The sequence below is a fragment of the Salmo salar genome, chromosome 16 (assembly GCF_965601325.2).
Source record: "Salmo salar chromosome 16, fSalSal1, whole genome shotgun sequence".
Classification (NCBI taxonomy): domain Eukaryota; kingdom Metazoa; phylum Chordata; class Actinopteri; order Salmoniformes; family Salmonidae; genus Salmo; species Salmo salar.
The window spans coordinates 79,174,979-79,197,718 of NC_138306.1; the positions used below are offsets into that span (position 1 = coordinate 79,174,979).

General features: G+C 42.8%; 1 protein-coding gene across 10 annotated transcripts in view; it reads right to left on the bottom strand.

Annotated features, from left to right (window-relative positions):
- Positions 1 to 876: 876 nt before the first annotated feature.
- The window catches only part of LOC106574775 (target of Nesh-SH3), a 32,739-nt gene continuing 10,875 nt past the window's right edge, over positions 877 to 22,740 (bottom strand). The window contains exons 3-25 of one of the 10 annotated variants that reach the window (XM_014150827.3): positions 21,614 to 21,682; positions 21,381 to 21,516; positions 20,233 to 20,423; positions 19,453 to 19,505; positions 16,817 to 16,856; positions 16,371 to 16,448; positions 16,098 to 16,172; positions 14,802 to 15,008; positions 14,354 to 14,431; positions 13,330 to 13,545; positions 11,414 to 11,617; positions 10,680 to 10,745; positions 9,731 to 9,817; positions 7,790 to 7,852; positions 7,373 to 7,495; positions 7,171 to 7,260; positions 6,832 to 7,041; positions 5,487 to 5,592; positions 4,603 to 4,682; positions 3,706 to 3,735; positions 3,119 to 3,277; positions 2,886 to 3,008; positions 877 to 2,727 (exon numbers count right to left, since the gene is read on the bottom strand). In XM_014150827.3, coding sequence (XP_014006302.2) covers positions 2,612 to 2,727; positions 2,886 to 3,008; positions 3,119 to 3,277; positions 3,706 to 3,735; positions 4,603 to 4,682; positions 5,487 to 5,592; positions 6,832 to 7,041; positions 7,171 to 7,260; positions 7,373 to 7,495; positions 7,790 to 7,852; positions 9,731 to 9,817; positions 10,680 to 10,745; positions 11,414 to 11,617; positions 13,330 to 13,545; positions 14,354 to 14,431; positions 14,802 to 15,008; positions 16,098 to 16,172; positions 16,371 to 16,448; positions 16,817 to 16,856; positions 19,453 to 19,505; positions 20,233 to 20,423; positions 21,381 to 21,516; positions 21,614 to 21,682 — 2,600 coding nt within the window. In that variant the 3' untranslated portion in view covers positions 877 to 2,611. The remainder of the gene's footprint in view (positions 2,728 to 2,885; positions 3,009 to 3,118; positions 3,278 to 3,705; positions 3,736 to 4,602; positions 4,683 to 5,486; positions 5,593 to 6,831; positions 7,042 to 7,170; positions 7,261 to 7,372; positions 7,496 to 7,789; positions 7,853 to 9,730; positions 9,818 to 10,679; positions 10,746 to 11,413; positions 11,618 to 13,329; positions 13,546 to 14,353; positions 14,432 to 14,801; positions 15,009 to 16,097; positions 16,173 to 16,370; positions 16,449 to 16,816; positions 16,857 to 19,452; positions 19,506 to 20,232; positions 20,424 to 21,380; positions 21,517 to 21,613; positions 21,683 to 22,740) is intronic. The other 9 variants (XM_045697976.2, XM_014150831.3, XM_014150832.3 and 6 more) reach the window with 9 other exon arrangements.

Consider the following 22,740-nt stretch of genomic DNA (forward strand, 5'->3'; position numbering starts at 1 on the left):
TAGCTTGTTGGTTTTGTATAAAGTGGTTAGTTTAGCAGTATTTAGCCTGTTTGTTTTGTATAAAGTGGTTAGTTTAGCAGTATTTAGCCTGTTGGTTTTCTATGACGTGGTTATTTTAGCAGTATTTAGCCTGTTGGTTTTGTATGAAGTGGTTAGTTTAGCAGTATTTAGCCTGTTGGTTTTGTATGAAGTGTTTATTTAGCAATATTTAGCCTGTTGGTTTTGTATGAAGTGGTTATTTTAGCAGTATTTAGCCTGTTGGTTTTCTATGACGTGGTTATTTTAGCAGTATTTAGACTGTTGGTTTTGTATGAAGTGTTTATTTTAGCAGTATTTAACCTGTCGGTTTTGTATGAGTGGTTATTTTAGCAGTATTTAGCCTGCTGGTTTTGTGTGAGAGTGACATAACTTGAACTTCCTTCTGAAAGACTGCTTCTAAAAGCGTATGTAGGTCAGCTGTGGGAGATGCAGTCAGGTTCCTGGGTTCAGACTACTGTCCTATTTGAGGGAACGCTCCACCTTGATGTGACATTTGCTGTTATGCCCAGACTATAACTTTCTCTTGGAAAGCTAATACAGACATTGAGAGCCTTTTTTCCCCTTGCCCCTGCGATTTCGAAGAATGTCCTTGTGTTGAATTTGGCGTTCGTTGGGCTTTCTCTGGAAAAGTGTGGTAATCCATGGATGTCTGTTGATTTTTCTAATTGGCGATGTGGTTCTACTCTGACATGGGGAAAGTACACCAGGATGTATGAGCTGTAAGGGGATCGGCTCAGTGGTGGTCAACATCTCATGTCAACATAGACAGACCATAAAAAACACTACGTTTTCTTTTCTACCTAATAGAAATTCTATGGATGAAACAGAGCAGCCCAGTTAAGGAAGGCAGTTTATTTTTCAAGTTCCACCTGTACGCTTCTTCAACTGGAAAACACTATCCTTCTAGCTACCCAAAGTGAAAAATGTCAAGGACATATATTTTTTTTATAAAAAAGGAACAGAACTTCTGTTTTTATTATTAGAAAATAGATACAGGAATGAAAGTATGTTTAAAAAAACAAGAGTACAGTTCCATATGACAAACATTTTCCATAAAAAATAAGTATAAAAACACTGATCTGCAAGCGCATTGAGCCAAAAAGTGTATTTTTGTACAAAACTAAGAAATCATTCAACAGGACTCCTCTCTGTACCATTTATCAAGGCTACTAAGAAGATAAGATATCCCTCTTATTTTCCAACAAGATATATACAACGTGTTGTATCAGAGGTTGTAAAATGTTGCCAGTGGAACACTGTGAAGTATGAACGTTAACTTTAACGGACGTGTCTTTTGAAAAAGTTAGTTGAAAAAATACTTTCTCTCCATATACATATAAATACATTTATGCTGTGCAAATTGCATGTTTAAAGACCTCCCATGCATAGCCACCCCATATATCAGGGCTAATGAAGGAGAAATATTGGTTTGGTACAAGACGTCCTCTGTGTGTTTTGCGTGTGTGCTTATTTTCCAATGCTTGTTTTTGGTTTTAGGTGACTGCGAGGGGAAGATGCAGGTGCACCATGTGCCATTGCTCGGTCAACATTCATACAATGAACTTTACTGGCACAGGAGGTTGGTGGCACCTTAATTGGGGAGGACGGGCTTGTGGTAATGACTGGAGCGGAATTAGTGGAATGTTAACAAATACAACAAATACATGGTGTCCACATGTTTAATGCCATTCCATTTACTCCGTTCCAGCCATTATTATGAGCCGTCCTCCCCTCAGCAGCCTCCACTGGTTAGTGGATATGTGTGAGAGTGGACTTCATGTTAATATATACAGCATTATCTTCTCTGAAGGTGTATATTGAACTAGGGCTGGATTCAATTTGTTTCGCTGAAGCGTTCAAGATTGCGTGATGGAAATGTAAAGGTAATTTCCCATTGAGCCGACATATGCAGCGTTTACCATGAATGCAGTCTCCACTAACTCGGAAATATTGCCTTTACATTTCAATCGCGCCACAACACTGAGCTTCAGCGATACGGATTGAATAGAGCCCTAAGACTGACCAATTTATGGAACAATTCTTGCACCATGAATCGGTCACTGAATGAAATCATGAAATTCCGGCAGGTTGTCTGAAACTCTACAACTCGTACTGTACAGCAAAAGCGTTGCATTATAACCCATTTCCTAGAACTATGAACATGGCATCAAACACTTTGATAAATAATATTATACACGTTATCAAAATAAGTTTCAGGGAGCCAGCTTCCCATTATTTAAAAAAAAAAGATATCTACTGTATGTTTGTTACCTCACTCTGTTAGTTAGAAGTTTCTCCATCTATCTCATACTATGTTCTTTTTATCCGTTTGCCTTTTTGTCATGTTTGATAAATAAGATAAGGCTATTACATATGGACATTATATTAACCTGACACGGAGATCCTGTACACGTTTTTACATGGCTGGTGTTCGGAGGCGGATAGATGGGGGATATGTAGCATCCAGAGACTGATTGGATGCGTAGAAGGACCCCTCCTGCCACCTTCCCAGCCGGTTTGATATGTACTGTATATCCTTCGGGCTTCTCCACAGACAGCTTTGGGGGGGGTCCTACCATTTGCCAGGAATGGCTGTTCCACACTCGTACCATGACACGTAGGTGACGTGAGAGTTCCCTCCTATCTGACCAAAGTTGACAGGTTCTTGTCTCATAGCCCTGTAATACCCTGTATGTGACAGACAAAATGAAGTGAGGGGCTGAACTTTGAGTCATTTTAGACATTGTGAAAATGTAGTTGTTTTCAGGCATGGATATTAAGCATATTCTTAACAGGTTCGCATTTCAACAATTCAAAGATAGATCTGTCAGTGCTGTAGCTTGTACCTTCTCTTGCTGGCAGCTGGTCAGCCCTGACTTGGTTTCCTGTCCTTCCATCGAGGAACGAGTCTACAAACTGACAGTGGTCCTCACCATGGCCAGTCTGGTCCCCAATGTTGTAAAATTTACCTGCAAAGTTATTAGGGGGAAAAGTTGTCAAAAGGGATGTCAATTTAAACTGAGCTACAGTACTGTTCTGTACTGTACTATAGACACTGAGCGCTGGAAGCAGAACTGACCGTTGAGAGAATCACTCAGATATATCTTGTATCGGAGGGAGTTGCAGAGCTGGATGCCCACAAACTTGCGGTACCAGGTCCTCTTCACGTACTGCTTGCCATTGCACTCCGAGTATGAGTCTGTCTTGAAGGGGAACTGGGTCCAGATGGCATCTTTTCCTACAGGAAAGAGTTAACAAAATATTAGAATGTGGAATATCAAAGGCATGAAGCATGAAACAAAGATAATAATTAAGAAAATAGAGATGTGTAGAAGCCCAAATGTATATTTGCATTCCCAAACAGAGTTGTCTTTTAAGTGTATCACAGCCTTTTACTACTGATGAAATGAAAGGGAAAATAAAAATGTCTCCATTCATTTAGCTGTGTAAATGTTTGGTCTGGCTGTGAGTTGGGTGTGGAAGAAGTGAGCTCATAGATATTGGATGGAGAGCAGTGTACTGCTGCACTGGGGCACTGTGGCCTGAGTCTCCACAGACTCTCACTGTGCCAGGCCAGACTTTCATTAGATCATCCATTCATTCAGCCTGGTGGAATGTGTCACCTGGCACCAGTGCTCAGGACAGACCACAGACTGAGAAGCTTACCTGAGACATTCTCACTCACACGTGGGTCAGCTGCAGCACGGAGGGATGGAGAGATGGAGAGAAAGAGGCAGAAAGAGAAATGTGAGTTAGTAGGTGCTTTCAAATGTCTTCTTCTCAGAATAGACTGTACAAATGGTTCCGAAACGATTTTGAAATAAGTTGGTGATTCTCCTAAAGAAAAGACCACAAAACCACACGTCTTGTAGCAAAGCCATACAACATCTACGGCAAGTCATTTAGTCCACTTTGGCACTGAAGAGCCAGTCTGATATGGTAGTGTGGGACTCCAGGAGACTCCAGGACAAATCATCTGCTTTCAAACTCCTCATCATCTCTCACATAGAGCGGTGAGGTCCTCCCAGAAACATAAAAATGACCTGATTCCCTACTTGCCATTCATTTTTGATACGCTGTTGTATTAGTGAGTTTGATTGAGTGTGTTGTGAGCTGCAATGCAGGATGAGGGAGAGCTGGCAGCCGGACAGCACTTCTGGGGTTGGAGGCAGTTTACATGGAGAGGCAGCAGCCAATGTTATGGAAATGGAGGGGCCATGCTGAAATCATTAGGTTAATAACAGCTAGTTAATTACAGACCCCTACACCAGTAAGCAGTGGACCGCCAGACATGACTGGAGCTGGCTGACGATGTTGTGCGTTAGTACGTTTGTACATGCGTATTTTAGTGGATGCTTGTTTGTTTGTTTAACGCCAAATGCCTGACCTAGTCAACAGATGGCCTACGCCAAAGGCCAGATGTGGCTCTTGAACTTTTAACTGATCCTGAATAGGTAATGGTGTAAGTCAGCGATTCAACGAAACAACTAATCACCAAGTTCTTGTGCCGTTTAATGAGGCGTATTAGTGCTGGCCTAGAAAACAATGTGGCCCATACTGTACCTGATTCAGTGTTGAAGGACACAGGCTCACTGGGTGGCCCCTCTCCAAGCTCGTTCTTGGGTTTCACCTTGAACTCGTAGCTGTGAGGTAAGAGCAGGAAGTGTCACTATCAGAAGGTCTCACAGCGATTATCCAACCAACTCGCTCCAGATTCCAATTTCCGCTCCATTTCCAATTGCATGCAATCATTTCCACAGAATCAGATTTTCCTATAATCCTCACAGCGTTTAAAGTGGACACGGTATTTTGATGGAAACGTAGTGTATTCTTGTTCGGCCTTGTTGTTACAGCAAGGAAAAATGAGGCTCTAGTATTGCCTCCCTATTTATCTCTTCTCCAGACAGTGCAGTCCAGAGAGTCCCTCCCGCTAATGTCTCCTCCATATGAGATGTTCAGACACAGCGATTGGTGCACCACGTGCCAGTAGCCTCAGCAGGCTCAGCTCACAGGAAGCCCTGGTTTATATTCTATCACTTCTTTAATGTCAAATAGTCCCATATTCAGACTTCATTAAAAACCTAGGGAGCGTGGCGGCCCTCCTCTGCTCTCCACACGTGAAGAACCTTTCTTCTCCAACTACGCCAGAGAGAAGTGCAGGTCCTGATCTTAACCAGACATAGCTAGCTAGCTAGCTAATCCTTCTGACAAAAGTAGTAATAATACAATGAATAATTCAAATGCTGTATTATTTCCAGAAAGTTTGAGTTTCACGAACATTTACCTTTTAGTTATTTAGCAGACTTACGGTAGCGAGTGCATGCATTTTCATACTTTTTCAAAGCTTTGAAAAAAGCTACCGTCTGAGGACTGAGAGAGAGCATAGAGGTGTGTTGCATGTGTTGTATCAATCTGAAACACAGGCACAAAGATGTTATGTTATATACCTGCTCTCGGGTTTGAGGTTCTCCACTGCAGTGTGAGTCTGGTTGGTGGTCAGGATGGAGACCTGAGTACCATCTGGTCCCTTCGTCGTGGAGATGACCTCATATTCTACACAACAACCAGGAAATCACTGTTGAATTCAAGAATTCACCAAGTATCCCAATTTTCAGAGTCACACTTTCCAATGTACACTACCATGAAAAAGTTTGGGGTCACTTAGAAATGTCCTTGTTTTTCAAAGAAAAGCAATTTTTTTTTACCATTATATTAACATCAAATTGATCAGAAATACAGTGTAGACATTGTTAATGTTGTAAATGACTATTGTAGCTGGAAATGGCAGATTGTTTTATGGAATATCTACATTGGCGTACAGAGGCCCATTATCAGCAACCATCACTCCTGTGTTCAAATGGCACGTTGTGTTAGCCTTGTAAAATGATAAACTTAGATTAGCTAATTGATCATAAGAAAACCCTTTTGCAATTATGCTAGCACAGCTGAAAACTGTTGTCCTGATTAAAGAATCAATAACACTGGTCTTTAGACTAGTTGAGTATCTGGAGCATCAGCATTTGTGGGTTCAATTACAGGCTCAAAATGGCCAGAAACAAAGAACTTTCTTCTGAAACTCGTCAGTCTATTCTTGTTCTGAGAAATGAAGGCTATTCCATGCGAGAAATTGCCAAGAAACGGAAGATCTCGTACAACGCTGTGTACTACTCCCTTCACAGAACAGCGCAAACTGGATCTAACCAGAATAGAAAGAGGAGTGGGAGGCCCCGGTGCACAACTGAGTAAGAGGACAAGTACATTAGTGTCTAGTTTGAGAAACAGACGCCTCACAAGTCCTCAACTGGCAGCTTCATTAAATAGTACCTGCAAAACACCAGTCTCAACGTCAACAGTGAAGAGGCGACTCCGGGATGCTGGCCTTCTCAAACTAGACACTCTAATGTACCTGTCCTCTTGCTCTTGCTTTATTTATCAGGACAACAGTTTTCAGCTGTGCTAACATAATTGCAAAAGGATTTTCTAATGATCAATTAGCCTTTTAAAATGATAAACTTGGATTAGCTAACACAATGTGCCATTGGAACACAGGAGTGATGGTTGCTGATAATGGGCCTCTGTACGCCTATGTAGATATTCCATAAAGAAATCTGCCGTTTCCAGCTACAATAGTCATTTACAACATTAACAATGTCTACTGTACACTGTATTTCTGATGTTGATGTTATTTTAATGGACTTATGTTGTTGCTTTTCTTTGAAAAACAATTATATTTCTACATTTCCCCAAACTTTTGCATTGTAGTTGGAGTACACAGTGTCCCACTCTCCCCACCTGTGGTGTCGTTGTCGGTCTTTTCCCAGTCTAGAATGATGAAGGAGGGGCATCCCTCCACCGTTACCACGGTGAGGTTGGAGGGCGGAGACTTGGGCGGGGCTGTCACGTTTGTCTCCCCGCCCTCCTCCTCTGGGAAGTAGCTGAGAGAGGTGGTGATGGAACAAGGCTCGTCTGGTTTCTTGTCCGTCTTGTAGACTACATGGGGTGCTTAGGGAAGAGAGATCACATTTAAAGGATCCCTGCGCTACTGGTTCAAAACAACCATTTAGTAACTTAGTATTTTCTGCCAGGGACAATAGAAGTACATGATAGTTACAAGAAGGGTTTTTTACTTACCAACGAAACGTTTCTTTCCCAATGCGTCCACGTCAGAGGCGGGTAGGGAGCTGAATAATGAGGAGTTCTCCCAGGTTTCAAACCAGATGTCTGTGAGAGGATGAGAAAGGACAAGGATATGCTTTAGAGCTCCACACATGGGGCACCAGTAATGTAGGTCTTCTTAAGACATAATTTAGGTCTGAATTGTGATCAGTTATACCGTTGACTGATGGTGCAGTCGTTGTTGTGTGTCTGCGGTCTTGCTTGGCAGGTTTAGCCGTCACTGATGGGAACTTATTCAAAATGGAGGCCTTGTCCGTTTGCTTCAAGACATTCAGCTTGTCTGTAGAGAACAGAGTTTGGCAAAGCACGTTGTTTACAAAAAAAAAGTTTGTCGTTTTTCTTGGCTTTCTCAATATTTCTATATTTGCTTATAGGAAAAGTGCCTTTCGAGGTTGTAAACATAAGCTCAGCCAAATGACAAACTTCATGATGACAAAATACTCTTTCACTAACAGCTGGTTTATAATGGAGTTTTGGAACTGGTGTGTACACCCCTATTTCAGGCAGTGGAAGATGTATAGAAAACTGCTCAATGTTCAATTATGTGTTATTATTACAACCAACTAAACCTTACTCATATCACCAGGTTTGCCAACCAGGTTGGTCTTTTTGTTGACAGGAATGGACGGACGAGATCCTGAAAAATAGAAATCAAAGGAAACAACAGTCAATCACATAATCACTAAACATGACAATTTCTGCGATAACCATTCCTTTGTCTCTCTGATGGTGTTATTTGCCTTGAAGAGGTCATCTTAAATGAAAAACAGTGGAACACTCTTTCACCGCCACTTGTAGAATAACCCAAATACCTTGACCATTGTTGACACAATCGGCAATATCTAGAGAAAATCCTACAGCAGGATTAGAGAAAAGATTTCCAAAAAGGGTTATTCTGCTGTCCCCATAGGAGAACCCTTTTTGCTTCCAGGTAGAACTCTTTTGAGTTCCATTTATAACCCTTTTGAGTTCCATGTAGAACCCTTTGTGTAAAGGGTTCTACATGGAACCCAATAGGGTTACACCTGGAACCAAAAAGGGTTCTCCTATGAGGACAGCAGAAGAACCCTTTTAGGTTCTAGATAGCACATCATACTGATGACCATGATCTTTGGAAAATTATTTTGGCATCTTTATGCCTGGGAGGAACTCTATATGGACTGTATAAATAAACGGATGGTAAAACCCCATACCCTACGCCCAATGAACCTTAAAACATGAACAATCCTTTGTAATTCCTTGAGGTTTTACACATGTTCTGAAAGTTACCCAGAGCGAAATGCTTAACCTGTTGCCAATTAGCGCTCTGTTGCATTGAGGCCAAATTCTTCACAATCAAGGAATTGTTCCTAATCCATAAGAAAATATGCTAAATGCAAAGCCCCAGTACATAAAAGCTGGTGTAGCTCTGAAACATTTTAGCTGGTAATATAAAACAATATGGGTCCATTACTTTCCATCAATTACATGTAAATATCCATGTTTGAAATACTACCCGTTTGCAGTTAACACTGCTTTATCCAACTCTACAGTTTCTAGAAAACATGGTTCTACTTAAAAAGAAAAGCTTTCCCAGTCTTTTTTCATGCTGTCATTCAGGATAGCATAAGTTGTACATGTCTAAAACTGAGTCTACTGAAATCGGAGTAAGAATAGATATTTCTCTGCAATGACAGTGTTCTATGTAATCTTAAAACATTGCATTTTTCTAGCCACATGGAACCAGCATAGATCAAGATTACAATTGTTTCACAGGGTACAGAACATGCAGTGAAGCTTGATCATAGGTGACTGCATGATCAAGTGACAAGCCACCAAACACAATCAACATTGACTGCTGACTTTTTCTGCCTTTGCACTGTGACCTGTCTTCTCATGCAAAAATATTAGTCCACTAAGTCTAGTTCATACAAACACAAATCTGTAACCAAAAGCAAATATTGAATTCCTGTAGCTGATGAAAAGCTGATGCCATGCTCTCCTGATTGCATGATGGGTACTCTAAACACTGGCACCTCCACAGTGATGCACTAGCCTGTGAAGATTATTGTTCTTCTTAAGTCAATACTTGCAATCAAGCCAGAAGCATGTGGAACCTACCCAGGAAAATAGATTAAAATAACATTTGAGCCGCCCTCCAAACAAAACGTCAAGTTCATTACACGGCGGCAGGGCTATTATAGAACACTTTATTTCTTAACATGTGGTAAGAGAAAGTGCAAAGCTTGGTGAGAAACACGCCAAAAATAAGGTTCTTAAAAATAAGCTAATGACCCTCAGACGTCATACTTTCCAAAAAAGGAAAGTATTTTCCAAAGGCTTGGCTGAAGCCTTTGGTCGAATTCTTAATGATGGTTGACCAGTGTTTTGATCAAAACAAGACATATTTTACATCCAACATGGCCGACTCATGCAGTCTGGGCGGAAATGATGGCGATGGAAGCTAGCGTGTGTCAGCGTGGCCAGGGCTAGCTTTGCGCTGGGTGCAGATAAGACTGGATTCATGCCATTTTACCATAGAACTGGTCCTCAATGGAAGAGAAGCCTGAACGGCCCAAAACATCAGGGTTTATGTCCTCCAACAGCGAGTTGTTTGTGTTTGCTGCAGGAAAAGTATTACGATTAAAACCTATTCCCAAACCTATTGTATCTTTGAGCGGAATGTGGCGTGTCCAGACACTTGAAGACATCGATGATATCTGAACATATCAATTAAGATCTTTCAAAGAATCCTCCTTGAGTATTCCACTGTTTTGCATTATCAGTAAAGACACAACCAATTGACCATAACATGAAACAGAGCACAAACATACAGTGAATGATGATGATAGACAACCCAACCACATCTCATGCTCAATGAGGACAGTACAGGACTGACATGCATACAATCATGCACAGGGTGAACCCCAACCATAAGTAGTGGAAAAAACCTTGGAACTCCTAAAGAGAGACATTTCTGCAGCTCAACATTGATTTGACTTCCAGTTTGTGACAGAGAAACAGCATTGGTTATGTAGCTCGGCATCCAAAGAGCCTGATCTTTGAAGGCCTCTGAAACTGCTTCAGTTTCTGCTTGGTAAACATGGACTGAGTTTCCCCACCACCACAAATGGGTACTAACACAGGCTTACCTCCCTAAAAAGAGCAGTGATTACTTAATACCCCTTTGACTACTCGTTATCATAAGCTTTTGAAGCCTGCAACAGCATTGAATCTGCAGAAGCTTGCATTAAAACCAAGAACACAAAGACCCTTGGACAGATGGCAACGCATGGATAGACAGACTGACGGGCTGATGAACAGATGGATGGATGGATGGATGGATGGAGAGACAGACACATTATTGACAAACAAAATGAATGGGTGAAGGACACCGCTATTGGTTGATGACGCCGCCACAACGCCAACAAACTGTATGGGTTAATGGATGAGAGACACAGAGGAGAAATATCAGCTCTTTTTACCCATTCTCAGTCTGTTCCAAACGACTGGTTTGGGAAGGCCGGTTCCTTTGTGATGCTTACCATTGGCTGTGGAGAAGAAGAGTGACTGTTATGGAAAAAGCAGCTAGTATTGTTAGCTCAGACTTAATTCTTCAGGAAAAAAACTGATTAAAGATGAATCTCCCAACAGGCCTTGTGAGGAGGAAAATAAATAGGAAAAGGAGGTGATGGACCAGCGGAGAGTCCTGTCAGCGCTTCAGTCTTAAGTGAACAACGTGTTTCCCCAAAGACAGTGGAAAGCGCTGTCTTAACATGGCTGACCCGTGCTGCAACCAGAATCTACGACATGCTGACCGTATCTGACAGATCTTTCTAAAAGTAGCAGTGACTTCTTCAGATGGTGCGAGAGTCGAGAGATGGATAGATTGGACAGCCATGACAAATCTTGACCGCGAAGATGACAAGCTACGTCGAAGCATGACCGATCACGCTCTCCACATGTTGTGCAGGGTGAAATTAGGCACTTGATGCCAAACCAACTCTGCAATCTTTGCCTGACCTCAATCTCTGCCCAGATATGACAACATTTGTGGTTGGTTTGGAGGAAGTACTGCACGCACACTGGTTACACAGGGTTTGTGGGGGTAGAGGGGATTTCAAGAAAACCACAAGGAGATGACATAGTAGGAGGAGGAAGATGAGGAAGAGGAGGAGGAAGGGGAGGAGAAGAAAAGGGGAGAGAGAGATTCCATTACCCCCTGGTGTCCCGGAGGTCTGTGATGAGTTATTAGCCCTACGAAGAAGGGATGAGGAAGAGGAAGAGGAGGAGGATGGGGTATCTTGTCTTGAGCCATCAGTGAAGGGAAAGAGAGGGTTTCTGGCAGCAGGAGACTTCATGGTCCTGCCTATCAGTGTGATGGCCGGGCCATGGGGTTTCAAATTTCTCTGGCTGCCTTGACCTAGAAAACCACAAAAACAATTGTAGAACCTGTTACAATGTGTAGTCTCAATGTTAAAGACAATGATGTTGTGCCATTCAGGTGTGCTGGGAGCCACGGGCCTTAGGAGTGGAATAGTGGGGTTAGTGAGGATGATTCAGTCAATGATCTCTCAAATGATCTGCAGCATTCAATAGTGTAGTTTGGTTGAAGGTATCTACTGTAGTTCCCTAACATGAGCTCGTAACTCATGTTAGCCTTGTTGTTATAAGTGTTGCATGATTTTTGTGTGTATTTTTTATTAATTTTGTGCCGTAAACAATATTTACTATAGGATTTTTCAAGCATTTTTCATCCTAAAGCTTCCACAATCTTGAGGAATAGAGTCATAATGCTGCTGGGGCTCAGCAGTGCAGCGTAACCATGACTGTCAGATTGTGTATGCCATGCAGATATGGATAATGCAGATAATGTGGTTGATAATGTGGTGGATGGTGCAATAACGGGCATTTAGTCCAACTCCTGATCATGACCTGTGGACAAATGAGTGTGCATTAAAGCTCGACAACAACACTGAAGCTGTGGACCAATGAGTGTGCATTAAAGCTGGACAACAACACTGAAGCTGTGGACCAATGAGTGTGCATTAAAGCTGGACAACAACACTGAAGCTGTGGACCAATGAGTGTGCATTAAAGCTGGACAACAACACTGAAGCTGTGGACCAATGAGTGTGCATTAAAGCTGGACAACAACACTGAAGCTGTGGACCAATGAGTGTGCATTAAAGCTGGACAACAACACTGAAGCTCTGGACCAATGAGTGTGCATTAAAGCTGGACAACAACACTGAAGTTGTGGACCAATGAGTGTGCATTAAAGCTGAACAACAACACTGAAGCTGTGGACCAATGAGTGTGCAGTAAAGCTGGACAACAACATTGAAGCTGTAGACCAATGAGTGTGCATTAAAGCTGGACAATAACACTGAATTGGCTAGTATTGTTAGCTCAGACTTAATTCTTCAGGAAAGAAACAGATTTGAGATGAATCTCCCAACTGTCCTTGTGAGGAGGAAAATAAATAGGAGAAAAAAAGACAGGACAAAAACATATGTGATTTTGTGTGGAAAGGTAGCGTGTTATACAGTATGTGATGGACCAGCGGAGAGTCCTGTTAGAACTTCAGCCTCAAGTGAACAACGTGTTTCCCCAAAGACAGTGGAAAGCGCTGTCTTAACATGGCTGACCCGTGCTGCAACCAGAATCTACGACATGCTGACCGTATCTGACAGATCTTGCTGAAAGTAGCAGTGACTTCTTCAGATGGTGCGAGAGTCGAGAGATGGATAGATTGGACAGCCATGACAAATCTTGACCGCGGAGATGAAAAGCTACGTCGAAAACATGACCGATCACGCTCTCCACATGTTGTGCAGGGTGAAATTAGGCACTTGATGCCAAACCAACTCTGCAATCTTTGCCTAATCTCAATTTCTGCCCAGATATGACAACATTTGTGGTTGGTTTGGAGGAAGTACTGCACGCACACTGGTTACACAGGGTTTGTGGGGGTAGGGGAGATTTTAAAAAAATATATAAAAAAATAAAGGATATTGCATAGTAGGAGGAAGAAGAGGAGGAGCAGGAAGAGTAGGAGGAGGAGGAAGAAGGGGAGGAGGAGGAGAAGAAGGAAGGAAGGAAGGAAAAGGGGAGGGAGAGAGATTCCATTACCCCCTGGTGTCCCGGAGGTCTGTGATGAGTTATTGGCCCTGTGAAGAAGGGATGAGGAGGAGGATGAGGATGGGGATGAGGAAGAAGAGGGGGTATCTTGTCTTGAGCCATCAGTGAAGGGAAAGAGAGGGTTTGTGGCAGCAGGAGACTTCATGGTCCTGGCTATCAGTGTGATGGCCGGGCCAAGGGGTTTCAAATTTCTCTGGCTGCCTTGACCTAGAAAACCACAAAAACAATTGTAGAACCTGTTATAATGTGTAGTCTCAATGTTAAAGACAATGATGTTGTGCCATTCAGGTGTGCTGGGAGACACGGCCCTTAGGAGTGGAATAGTGGGGTTAGTGAGGATGATTCAGTCAATGATCTCTCAAATGATCTGCAGCATTCAATAGTGTAGTTTGATTGAAGGCATCTACTGTAGTTCTCTAACATGAGCTCTTAACTCATGTTAGCCTTGTTGTTATAAGTGTTGCATGATTTTTGTGTGTATTTTTAATTAATTTTGTGCCGTAAACAATATTTACTATAGGATTTTTCAAGCATTTTCCATCCTAAAGCTTCCACAATCTTGAGGAATAGAGTCATAATGCTGCTGGGGCTCAGCAGTGTAGCGTAACCATGACTGTCAGATTGTGTATGCCATGCAGATATGGATAATGCAGATAACGTGGTTGATAATGTGGTGGATGGTGCAATAACGGGCATTTAGTCCAACTCCTGATCATGACCTGTGGACAAATGAGTGTGCATTAAAGCTCGATAACAACACTGAAGCTGTGGACCAATGAGTGTGCATTAAAGCTGGACAACAACACTGAAGCTGTGGACCAATGAGTGTGCATTAAAGCTGGACAACAACACTGAAGCTGTGGACCAATGAGTGTACATTAAAGCTGGACAACAACACTGTAGCTGTGGTCTAAGATGATGGTGACACAGTGAGCAGCAGACAGACAGCGGAGTGTACGTAGAGCAGCTGAGGCAAAACACAGTGAGGGCATTCATACGATGAGGTCATCGTTACCCAAGTTGTTATTATTGGCTTTCTCACTGCCCAGGGCGGGGGTTAGCAGTGATGCTCCTTTCTGTGATTCGCTGAGAGCTGTGTGGGGAAAAAATGGTTTTATCTGTTTCTGGAGAGTTGGGTTACGGTGGTTTGTAGAGAAATTCAAGACAGAGCTTCCTTGCCTATCTGTTACTCGGGCAGCACTCTCAAAGACTACCCATTGAGGTAAAGGAAAGCAAAGGATTCCTGCCTCACTTCATAAAAAAGTGAAAATGTCCCTAATAGCTTTAGATACCAGTACGTCTTTCGGTTTCAGTAAACATCTAGGCGTTTGCTCCGAAGAGAGTTAGGCATTTTAGATAACTTATATTTGAGGGGTACCAGAGTATACTCTGATGCCCTTAACATGACTTTAGACTCTGTAAAAGAAGGGGAAGGTAAAAGAGAGTTGTAAGGTGGAAATTACCAGAGGAAGGGTTATGTGGCTTCTCTGTGGCGCTAGTAGGTCCCCTGGGTTGGGTCTTTCCCTGTTGCTTATCACCGTGTGGAGAGGGGTTGTTAAGGACAGGGGTGGCAGAGGAGGTACTGGGGGTTTTGGAGGGCAGGAGTTGGGGGCGGACAGGAGGGAGGTCCACGAGATGAGAGGAAGCATTTCTAATACTGTTTCCTCCATCTGGGTGAGAGAGAAGAGGGAGGTATACTTTGATTATGGGTACTGGAAACTGGGGAGTCACATAAGGACATACCTTATGGAACATTTTGATGCCCAATTGTTGCTGTCAATATCAACAGTTCATAGACAGGCATTCAAATCCATCTCTTTGGCTCTGAGATGAATGTCTCTGAATGCCTTTCATTGACTGTATAAGATTGTAGTTATTTATCTTTTTAGTGGATTCAGGTTGATTTAACTTGTCACATAATGTAGTTGTACCTCATTGACATACACACAGAAAGTCTTGAAAATATAATTGGAAGGAGTATTTAGAGGGACAGAAGGGGTACAGAGCAACTTTGTGCTGCCTTTCCCTAATGGGAAATTCAAGCACGTTTTTTGCATGCAGTGTTGTCATGCAGACTGTTTAAACCCAGCATTGCCACTGGCTTTAAGTGCAACAACTCTGTAAACCAATGAGATGACAGGGATGAAACATGGAGAGAGATGATTGAGATGACTGATCAAGACGTCATGGTGTGGACACAAACATGTGAAATTATGGATTTTGATGGACACTGCTGTAGAGAGAGAGAGAGTCACAGAGGTTGTGGGGATAGACATGGGAAGAACAAACAGCAGAAAAATAGAAAATGGATTGATGAATAGATCAATGGATGAGCTATGGGTGAAAGAAAAAAAGAGTGGAAGAGAGAGAGAAAGGTAAAGTGCAGAGTTGGACTGATACAGTATGGAGGGAAACTGAGCAAAACAAGCAGCCAATCCTCTCACAGCGCCTGAGGTCTAAGCAAAACAAAATCACTGTCATGCGTGGCCTTCGCATTTGCTCTGGCAGAAACTTACGCGCATACTTCCAACTCTGTGGCGGCACCATCCTGTGCCACCACCATCTCCACGATCCAGGGACGTTCTACCTCTCATTGGACTCAAGGCATGCCAGCATGCAGCCAATCACAACAAACAGCTGCGGTTCTCACCCCCCACCCCAGTCCACCCCACCCCTCCCCGCAGCGTAGTGGACATAGCCAAGCGATGACTGACTGCGAATAAAGCTTGATATGATTCAAAATGTCAGTCTCTGTTTACCCAGTGGGAACTGTGGCCATTGAGGCTCATTGGAGCGGGGGTCAGGTCTAGCTTCCAGGTGGCTCTCTGGTGGTGCTGTAGAAAATAATATCACGTTTCATAAAGTATGAATAGGAACGAAGTGCAAAGGTAGCGAAGGTGTTGGGCAGGAAATGTGTTTGACCACAGAAGGTATTTAAAGACAGTGAAAATAGTAGTGTTTTTTGCAACAATAAATAAAATAAAAACAACGTGAAAAGTTAAGTGCTTTAGAATGAGAGAGAGAGTAATCACCAAAAGATGTCTTGGGAGCTCCTGGGAAACCGTGGTTTTTGGTCAGAGAGAGTCTAGGCTGAGTCTTATTGTGAATAGCTGGGGGAGAAAGAGAATCAAGAAGAGATAGGCAGGATTTCAAGTAGCAGCAACATACTCCCTATGTCTAAAGTAGTGATGCTGTAAACCAACACTTTACATAGGCGTTATACCATATTAAAACAGTGTAAAACAGTGTAATATGCAGTTATATCCTCAGAAAACAGGTGTAACAAGGGTAAGTAGCATTTAGCTGTCTGGACTTACACACCTGGAACAATATCATGACATACTCTACATTCTTGTACACTGGAATAAAGCTTATGGACATGCCTGGACATGCATATGGGCATGTAGTGTTCCTCGTTGTTTCATTTGGATGCAATATAAAAGTTCTGGTTTCAAGTGATTACACTGAAATGGCTTACCTGGACGAGGTAGGAAAGGTGCACGGGACATGGGTGGTTTCTGAGAAACAAAAACAATCTACAGTTGGTGGACGTTTTTATTGCCACCAGATCCACAGCCACAGTTCATATGTCAACGCTAATACGCTGCCCGTGCTAAAGCCATGTTTTCGTTTTATGGTGAGGATAGCGTTGTGCTTTGGGCTGTCTCCCCTTGAGTGCTACATCACTGAGGGTCTCCCTTCAGACTTCTAGCGTACCTAACGTGCCCTTCAACCTCCCTTAACGGCAAATACATCAATCCTGACTTCTGCCTGGAAAAGCCATTTCACCAGACAACATTTATGATCTGCTGTCTACACTTCACTTACTGGTACCTGATTTAGCCTAACTGACACACACACACTCTCTCTCTCTCTCTCTCTCTCTCTCTCACTCACTCACTCACTCACTCACTCACTCACTCACTCACTCACTCACTCACTCACTCACTCACTCACGGTAAAGGGCCGTATGACAGTCACACATGCATATACAGTGAGGGAAAAAAGTATTTGATCCCCTGCTGATTTTGTACGTTTGCCCACTGACAAAGAAATGATCAGTCTATCATTTTAATGGTAGGTTTATTTGAACAGTGAGAGACAGAATAACAACAACAAAAAATCCAGAAAAATACATGTCAAAAATGTTATACATTGATTTGCATTTTAATGAGGGAAATAAGTATTTGACCCCCTCTCAATCAGAAAGATTTCTGGCTCCCAGGTGTCTTTTATACAGGTAACGAGCTGAGATTAGGAGCACACTCTTAAAGGGAGTGCTCCTAATCTCAGTTTGTTACCTGTATAAAAGACACCTGTCCACAGAAGCAATCAATCAATCAGATTCCAAACTCTCCATCATGGCAAAGACCAAAGAGCTCTCCAAGGATGTCAGGGACAAGATTGTAGACCTACACAAGGCTGGAATGGGCTACAAGACCATCGCCAAGCAGCTTGGTGAGAAGGTGACAACAGTTGGTGCGATTATTCTCAAATGGAAGAAACACAAAAGAACTGTCAATCTCCCTCGGCCTGGGGCTCCATGCAAGATCTCACCTCGTGGAGTTGCAATGATCATGAGAACGGTGAGGAATCATCCCAGAACTACACGGGAGAATCTTGTCAATGATCTCAAGGCAGCTGGGACCATAGTCACCAAGAAAACAATTGGTAACACACTACGCCGTGAAGGACTGAAATCCTGCAGCGCCCGCAAGGTCCCCCTGCTCAAGAAAGCACATATACATGCCCGTCTGAAGTTTGCCAATGAACATCTGAATGATTCAGAGGACAACTGGGTGAAAGTGTTGTGGTCAGATGAGACCAAAATGGAGCTCTTTGGCATCAACTCAACTCGCCATGTTTGGAGGAGGAGGAATGCTGCCATTGACCCCAAGAACACCATCCCCACCGTCAAACATGGAGGTGGAAACATTATGCTTTGGGGGTGTTTTTCTGCTAAGGGGACAGGACAACTTCACCGCATCAAAGGGACGATGGACGGGGCCATGTACCGTCAAATCTTGGGTGAGAACCTCCTTCCCTCAGCCAGGGCATTGAAAATGGGTCGTGGATGGGTATTCCAGCATGACAATGACCCAAACACACGGCTAAGGCAACAACGCAGTGGCTCAAGTAGAAGCACATTAAGGTCCTGGAGTGGTCCAGACCTTAATCCCATAGAAAATCTGTGGAGGGAGCTGAAAGTTCGAGTTGACAAACGTCAGCCTCAAAACCTTAATTACTTGGAGAAAATCTGCAAAGAGGAGTGGGACAAAATCCCTCCTGAGATGTGTGCAAACCTGGTAGCCAACTACAAGAAACGTCTGACCTCTGTGATTGCCAACAAGTGTTTTGCCACCAAGTACTAAGTCATGTTTTGCAGAGGGGTCAAATACTTATTTCCCTCATTAATATGCAAATCAATTTATAACATTTTTGACATGCGTTTTTCTGGATTTTTTTGTTGTTATTCTGTCTCTCACTGTTCAAATAAACCTACCATTAAAATTATAGACTGATAATTTCTTTGTCAGTGGGCAAACGTACAAAATCAGCAGGGGATCAAATACTTTTTCCCTCACTGTAAGCTACAAAATTAAAATAGCCGCCATGAAAGCGATTGGAAAAAGGATTAGGCTGGGTTTCTGTATAGCACTTTGTGACATCTGCTGATGTAAAAAGGGCTTTAGAAATAAATACATTTGATTGATTGATTGATTGTGAGTAGGCAGAAAGACTATGTCAGCGCGAGCGTGTCATGTGTTGATTTGCAATGTTCTGCATGTCACAGCTGGGCTGTGAGGGTGACCCTCTTAAACCCACGTTAAAGAGTCTCTCAGGCCGGGTGCCGCGGTCAGTCAGGGGAAGCAGACTGCAGTTTTTCTACTCTACTCTGGTCTTATACAGCTCAGCTATGCTCTGCTTCTCACCCTCTCTCACCACCTTTGTGTATTCTCCCTCCACAGTGACAGCAGGAAATAGAAAAATGAGAGGTAGGGTAAAGTTGTAGTGTGAGAATACGTATGCCTGTGGAAGCGATTTAATGCAGAGACTGAGAGTCCTGTAGGTCATAGGTTCTTATGCTGTATGGCCAACAAACACAGCACATACCACTGGCTTCACAATAGGGGTCCGGTGCTTGTAGGGTTTCTGGACGCTTTTGTCTGCAAAACATGAAGAAGATGTAAACAACTGCTATTCTGAGAAGAGAGTGTTGGTAGGTCATCATTTGAAAGTCTGGCAAGTAGGAACAATAAAGCACAAAATGGCTCACATGATATGGATGTTTTATTCTTTGTTCTTGAGCCACAAAGATTTCTTACAGACTTCTTCAAAAATAAAACGAGGAGGTACTGCCTGAACTCTCTGATTTTCATTTTCCTAAGTATGATGTACATACCGCCCATGCAGGTTTGGGAAGTAACTGATTACATGTAATCTGATTACCAAAAAAATAAACTGTCAATGTAATCAGTTACATTACCAGCTGAAATATTGTCATCAGATTACAGATACGTTTTAAAAACTAGATGACTACTTCTTGGATTACTTTTAAATTCAGAAAGGATGTTTGCTCAAAAATAAATACATTATGACACCTTTCTGTTTTCTCGATGGCATTCAATTCAGCATTGAAAAGAAGCCGGTAAGTTTTTACATTTGTTCCACTTGAGCAAGTCTGACCAGAAGTCAGAGACCACTTTGATGACACAAATAATGTGTTTGATGGATCGTTTTTGTCTTCTTCTAATGCTTCTTAAGGGGAAAGTAATCCAAAAGAAACTGAAAGTAATTAGATTACATTACTGAGTTTGGGTAATTCAAAAGTTGCATTACTGATTACAATGTTGAGAGGTAACTAGTAACTATTACATGTAGAAAGTAACCTACCCAACCCTGCGCCCATGTTGGTTTTGTGAATGACAGGCTTGCTCCAGATTCCGCTGCGTTCGTCTTTGTTGGAGCGGACCCCAAACTCATATGGGGTGTTGGGCTTCAGGTTGTCAATCACAGTGTCGCTGGTGGGGCAGGTCTGGTAGATCCACTTCCTGTTCCTCTCCCTGTAGCGGACGGTGTAGTGTCTGCATGGGAGGGACAAACAAGGCACAGTAAACAACATGCTGATTCTTGTACAGTAGCTGTGCATCTTTATGGCAAACTCTAACCTTTGGAAAATTCTGCCTTCTTTTCTCATCGACCAACAAAGCACAGCAGGCGTGCTCCACATTATACAGTATGGGTGGCTATTCCAGCTCTACGGCTGTGGTCTGATGAACCATAGCTATCGTTAATTCTGGCTCCGGTATCTCCGGTCATCTCGTCAGTGTCAACCGATCCCTTTTCATGCCCTCAGGGACTGTCTTTCTGGGTAGCGCTGCCGGCAGTAGCCAAGCCGTAAACAGAAGGAACTGATATTAGCTTTTAATAAGCCACCAGATAGAAGTGGGAACTCTCAGCTGGAACTTAGGTCGAGATTTCCAACGACTCCTCCAACTTACGGAGTGGGGGAAATTCTCGAATGTATTTAAGGTGGAGCATAAATCGAGTGATGGAAAAGTGTGTTTGTGTCCCAGCAGTACAGTCCATGTATTCTCAGTCAACTCCTGCACACACCTGCGTTGGAAAAGACCTCGGTCCATTCCCATGCTCCATTTTCCATAGAAAATAAATGGCACACTTCCTCAACGTTTCTCTACATAACTGTTATGCGTCATAAATCCTCCAAGGTTCAACGGCACAGTACATTGAATGCACGGTATGAGTTTAAATCTAGTCAAGCCTTCATACAGTATGTAATCTTTATACATAGCTAGCAATAACAGCCTGGTATTCAGATCTCTGTGTGCACCTGATTTCAACTAGATCCTTCTCTTTTGTGAAAACCAGATAGTCTGAATGCCTTAACAGTGTGTAACTGTGTTCACCTGTCATCCATTTTGAGCTGAGTGAGGCTGTTTCTGTGGAAGCTTTGGCCTGAAAAATGCAACATGGAACTGGAACCAGATGCCTGGCTGGCGGTGCGGTAGGGTATAACTCACCCGTCTTCCAAACAGTCGTTCATGATGTTGCCTGCTTCGTAGGGCGTCTTCAGGAAGGTTCCCCAGGACAGCAGCACAGAGGTTGGGGTGACGGAGCCAATCACCAGGTGGAGTGGCTTCTCCAGGTTGACCTTTCCTGTGAGGACAAAGGTCAAGGGTAATACACTATATTTGCAACAGATTTGATGACCTGATTTAACCTTTTAGATGCGTAGACAGACTGCCGCATGTACCTGTGCATTGTTTCTTTACGTCGTTGCTCGGGATTGGCTGGACAGCAACAAGATACTTGGGTTCAGCGTCTGAAAAGTTTAAAAATAAAACGTTGTCACATTGATTTCCCTGTCATGGAAAAAGGAATATACCAGAAGGGGGGAAATATTTTCCTGGGCAGTGAAAGAAGGGTTTGGGAAGAAAGTGTCCTGCTGACACTTGGTGAGTCACTACCCAGCCAGGTCTCTGGTGTTAGGGAGATGGACTGAAACTATTCAAATCAGGCGTAAACAGAAACAGAACAGATACACAGATGAAAGAGCTTGACTTCAAGCACAACAGATGAAAACAAACAGTCGTTCGGATGGTAAATTGAAATGCAATTGAGTTGCTTGAACTCCTCGGAACAATGGAACGTTGTCCAACCTGCAGAAACGTTAATACATACCTTGATTTAACTAGGCAAGTCAGTTAAGAACAAATTCTTACAGTAAATTCTCTAAGGGGTTTATATTATCCACCCACAATCTAACAGTTGTCTATTGTTATAATACTCGTCCAAATGCAAACAATGTCTGAGGCTAGCTAGGAGCGGTGAAATATGAGTATGAATCTGGAACACTGTTAACATCTGGTCGCTTGGACTCAATGTGCTATAAAAACAGTGATCCAAAAATATTGTGTTTCTATTGCATGAGAATGGCAAGCTCATTAATGAATAACTGTACAGAACAAAATAGACAGGATGTGAAGGGTGGAGCACTAAGGGCCTGACTAGGTCCTGGTGTTCAATGGATTAACATAGAAGCCAGAGTACTTGAGCTGGCATGCCAGGAGCAGGTTGGCATAGATCGAAGCTGGCACAATGTTAAGGGTGGGGCATTGGACAAATGATAGTCACTTGGTTGCTTAAAATAAAGCAAACTTTTGGGTGTGGGGAAACACTTTAAATAAGTTAAGAGTCAGCACAGAAGAGGATCCCAGAGAGTCACAGTAACACAACCATATCCTATTGGACTAGTACGTGTGTCATTATTCCTGGGAAGGTTCTGTCTACCCTCTGCTCTCTCGTTGGATCCCTCTGGGCTCTCTCATGATGAGGTACTTCCATCAGGTGTTCTGGAGGGGCACCTGAGACCAATTTAAC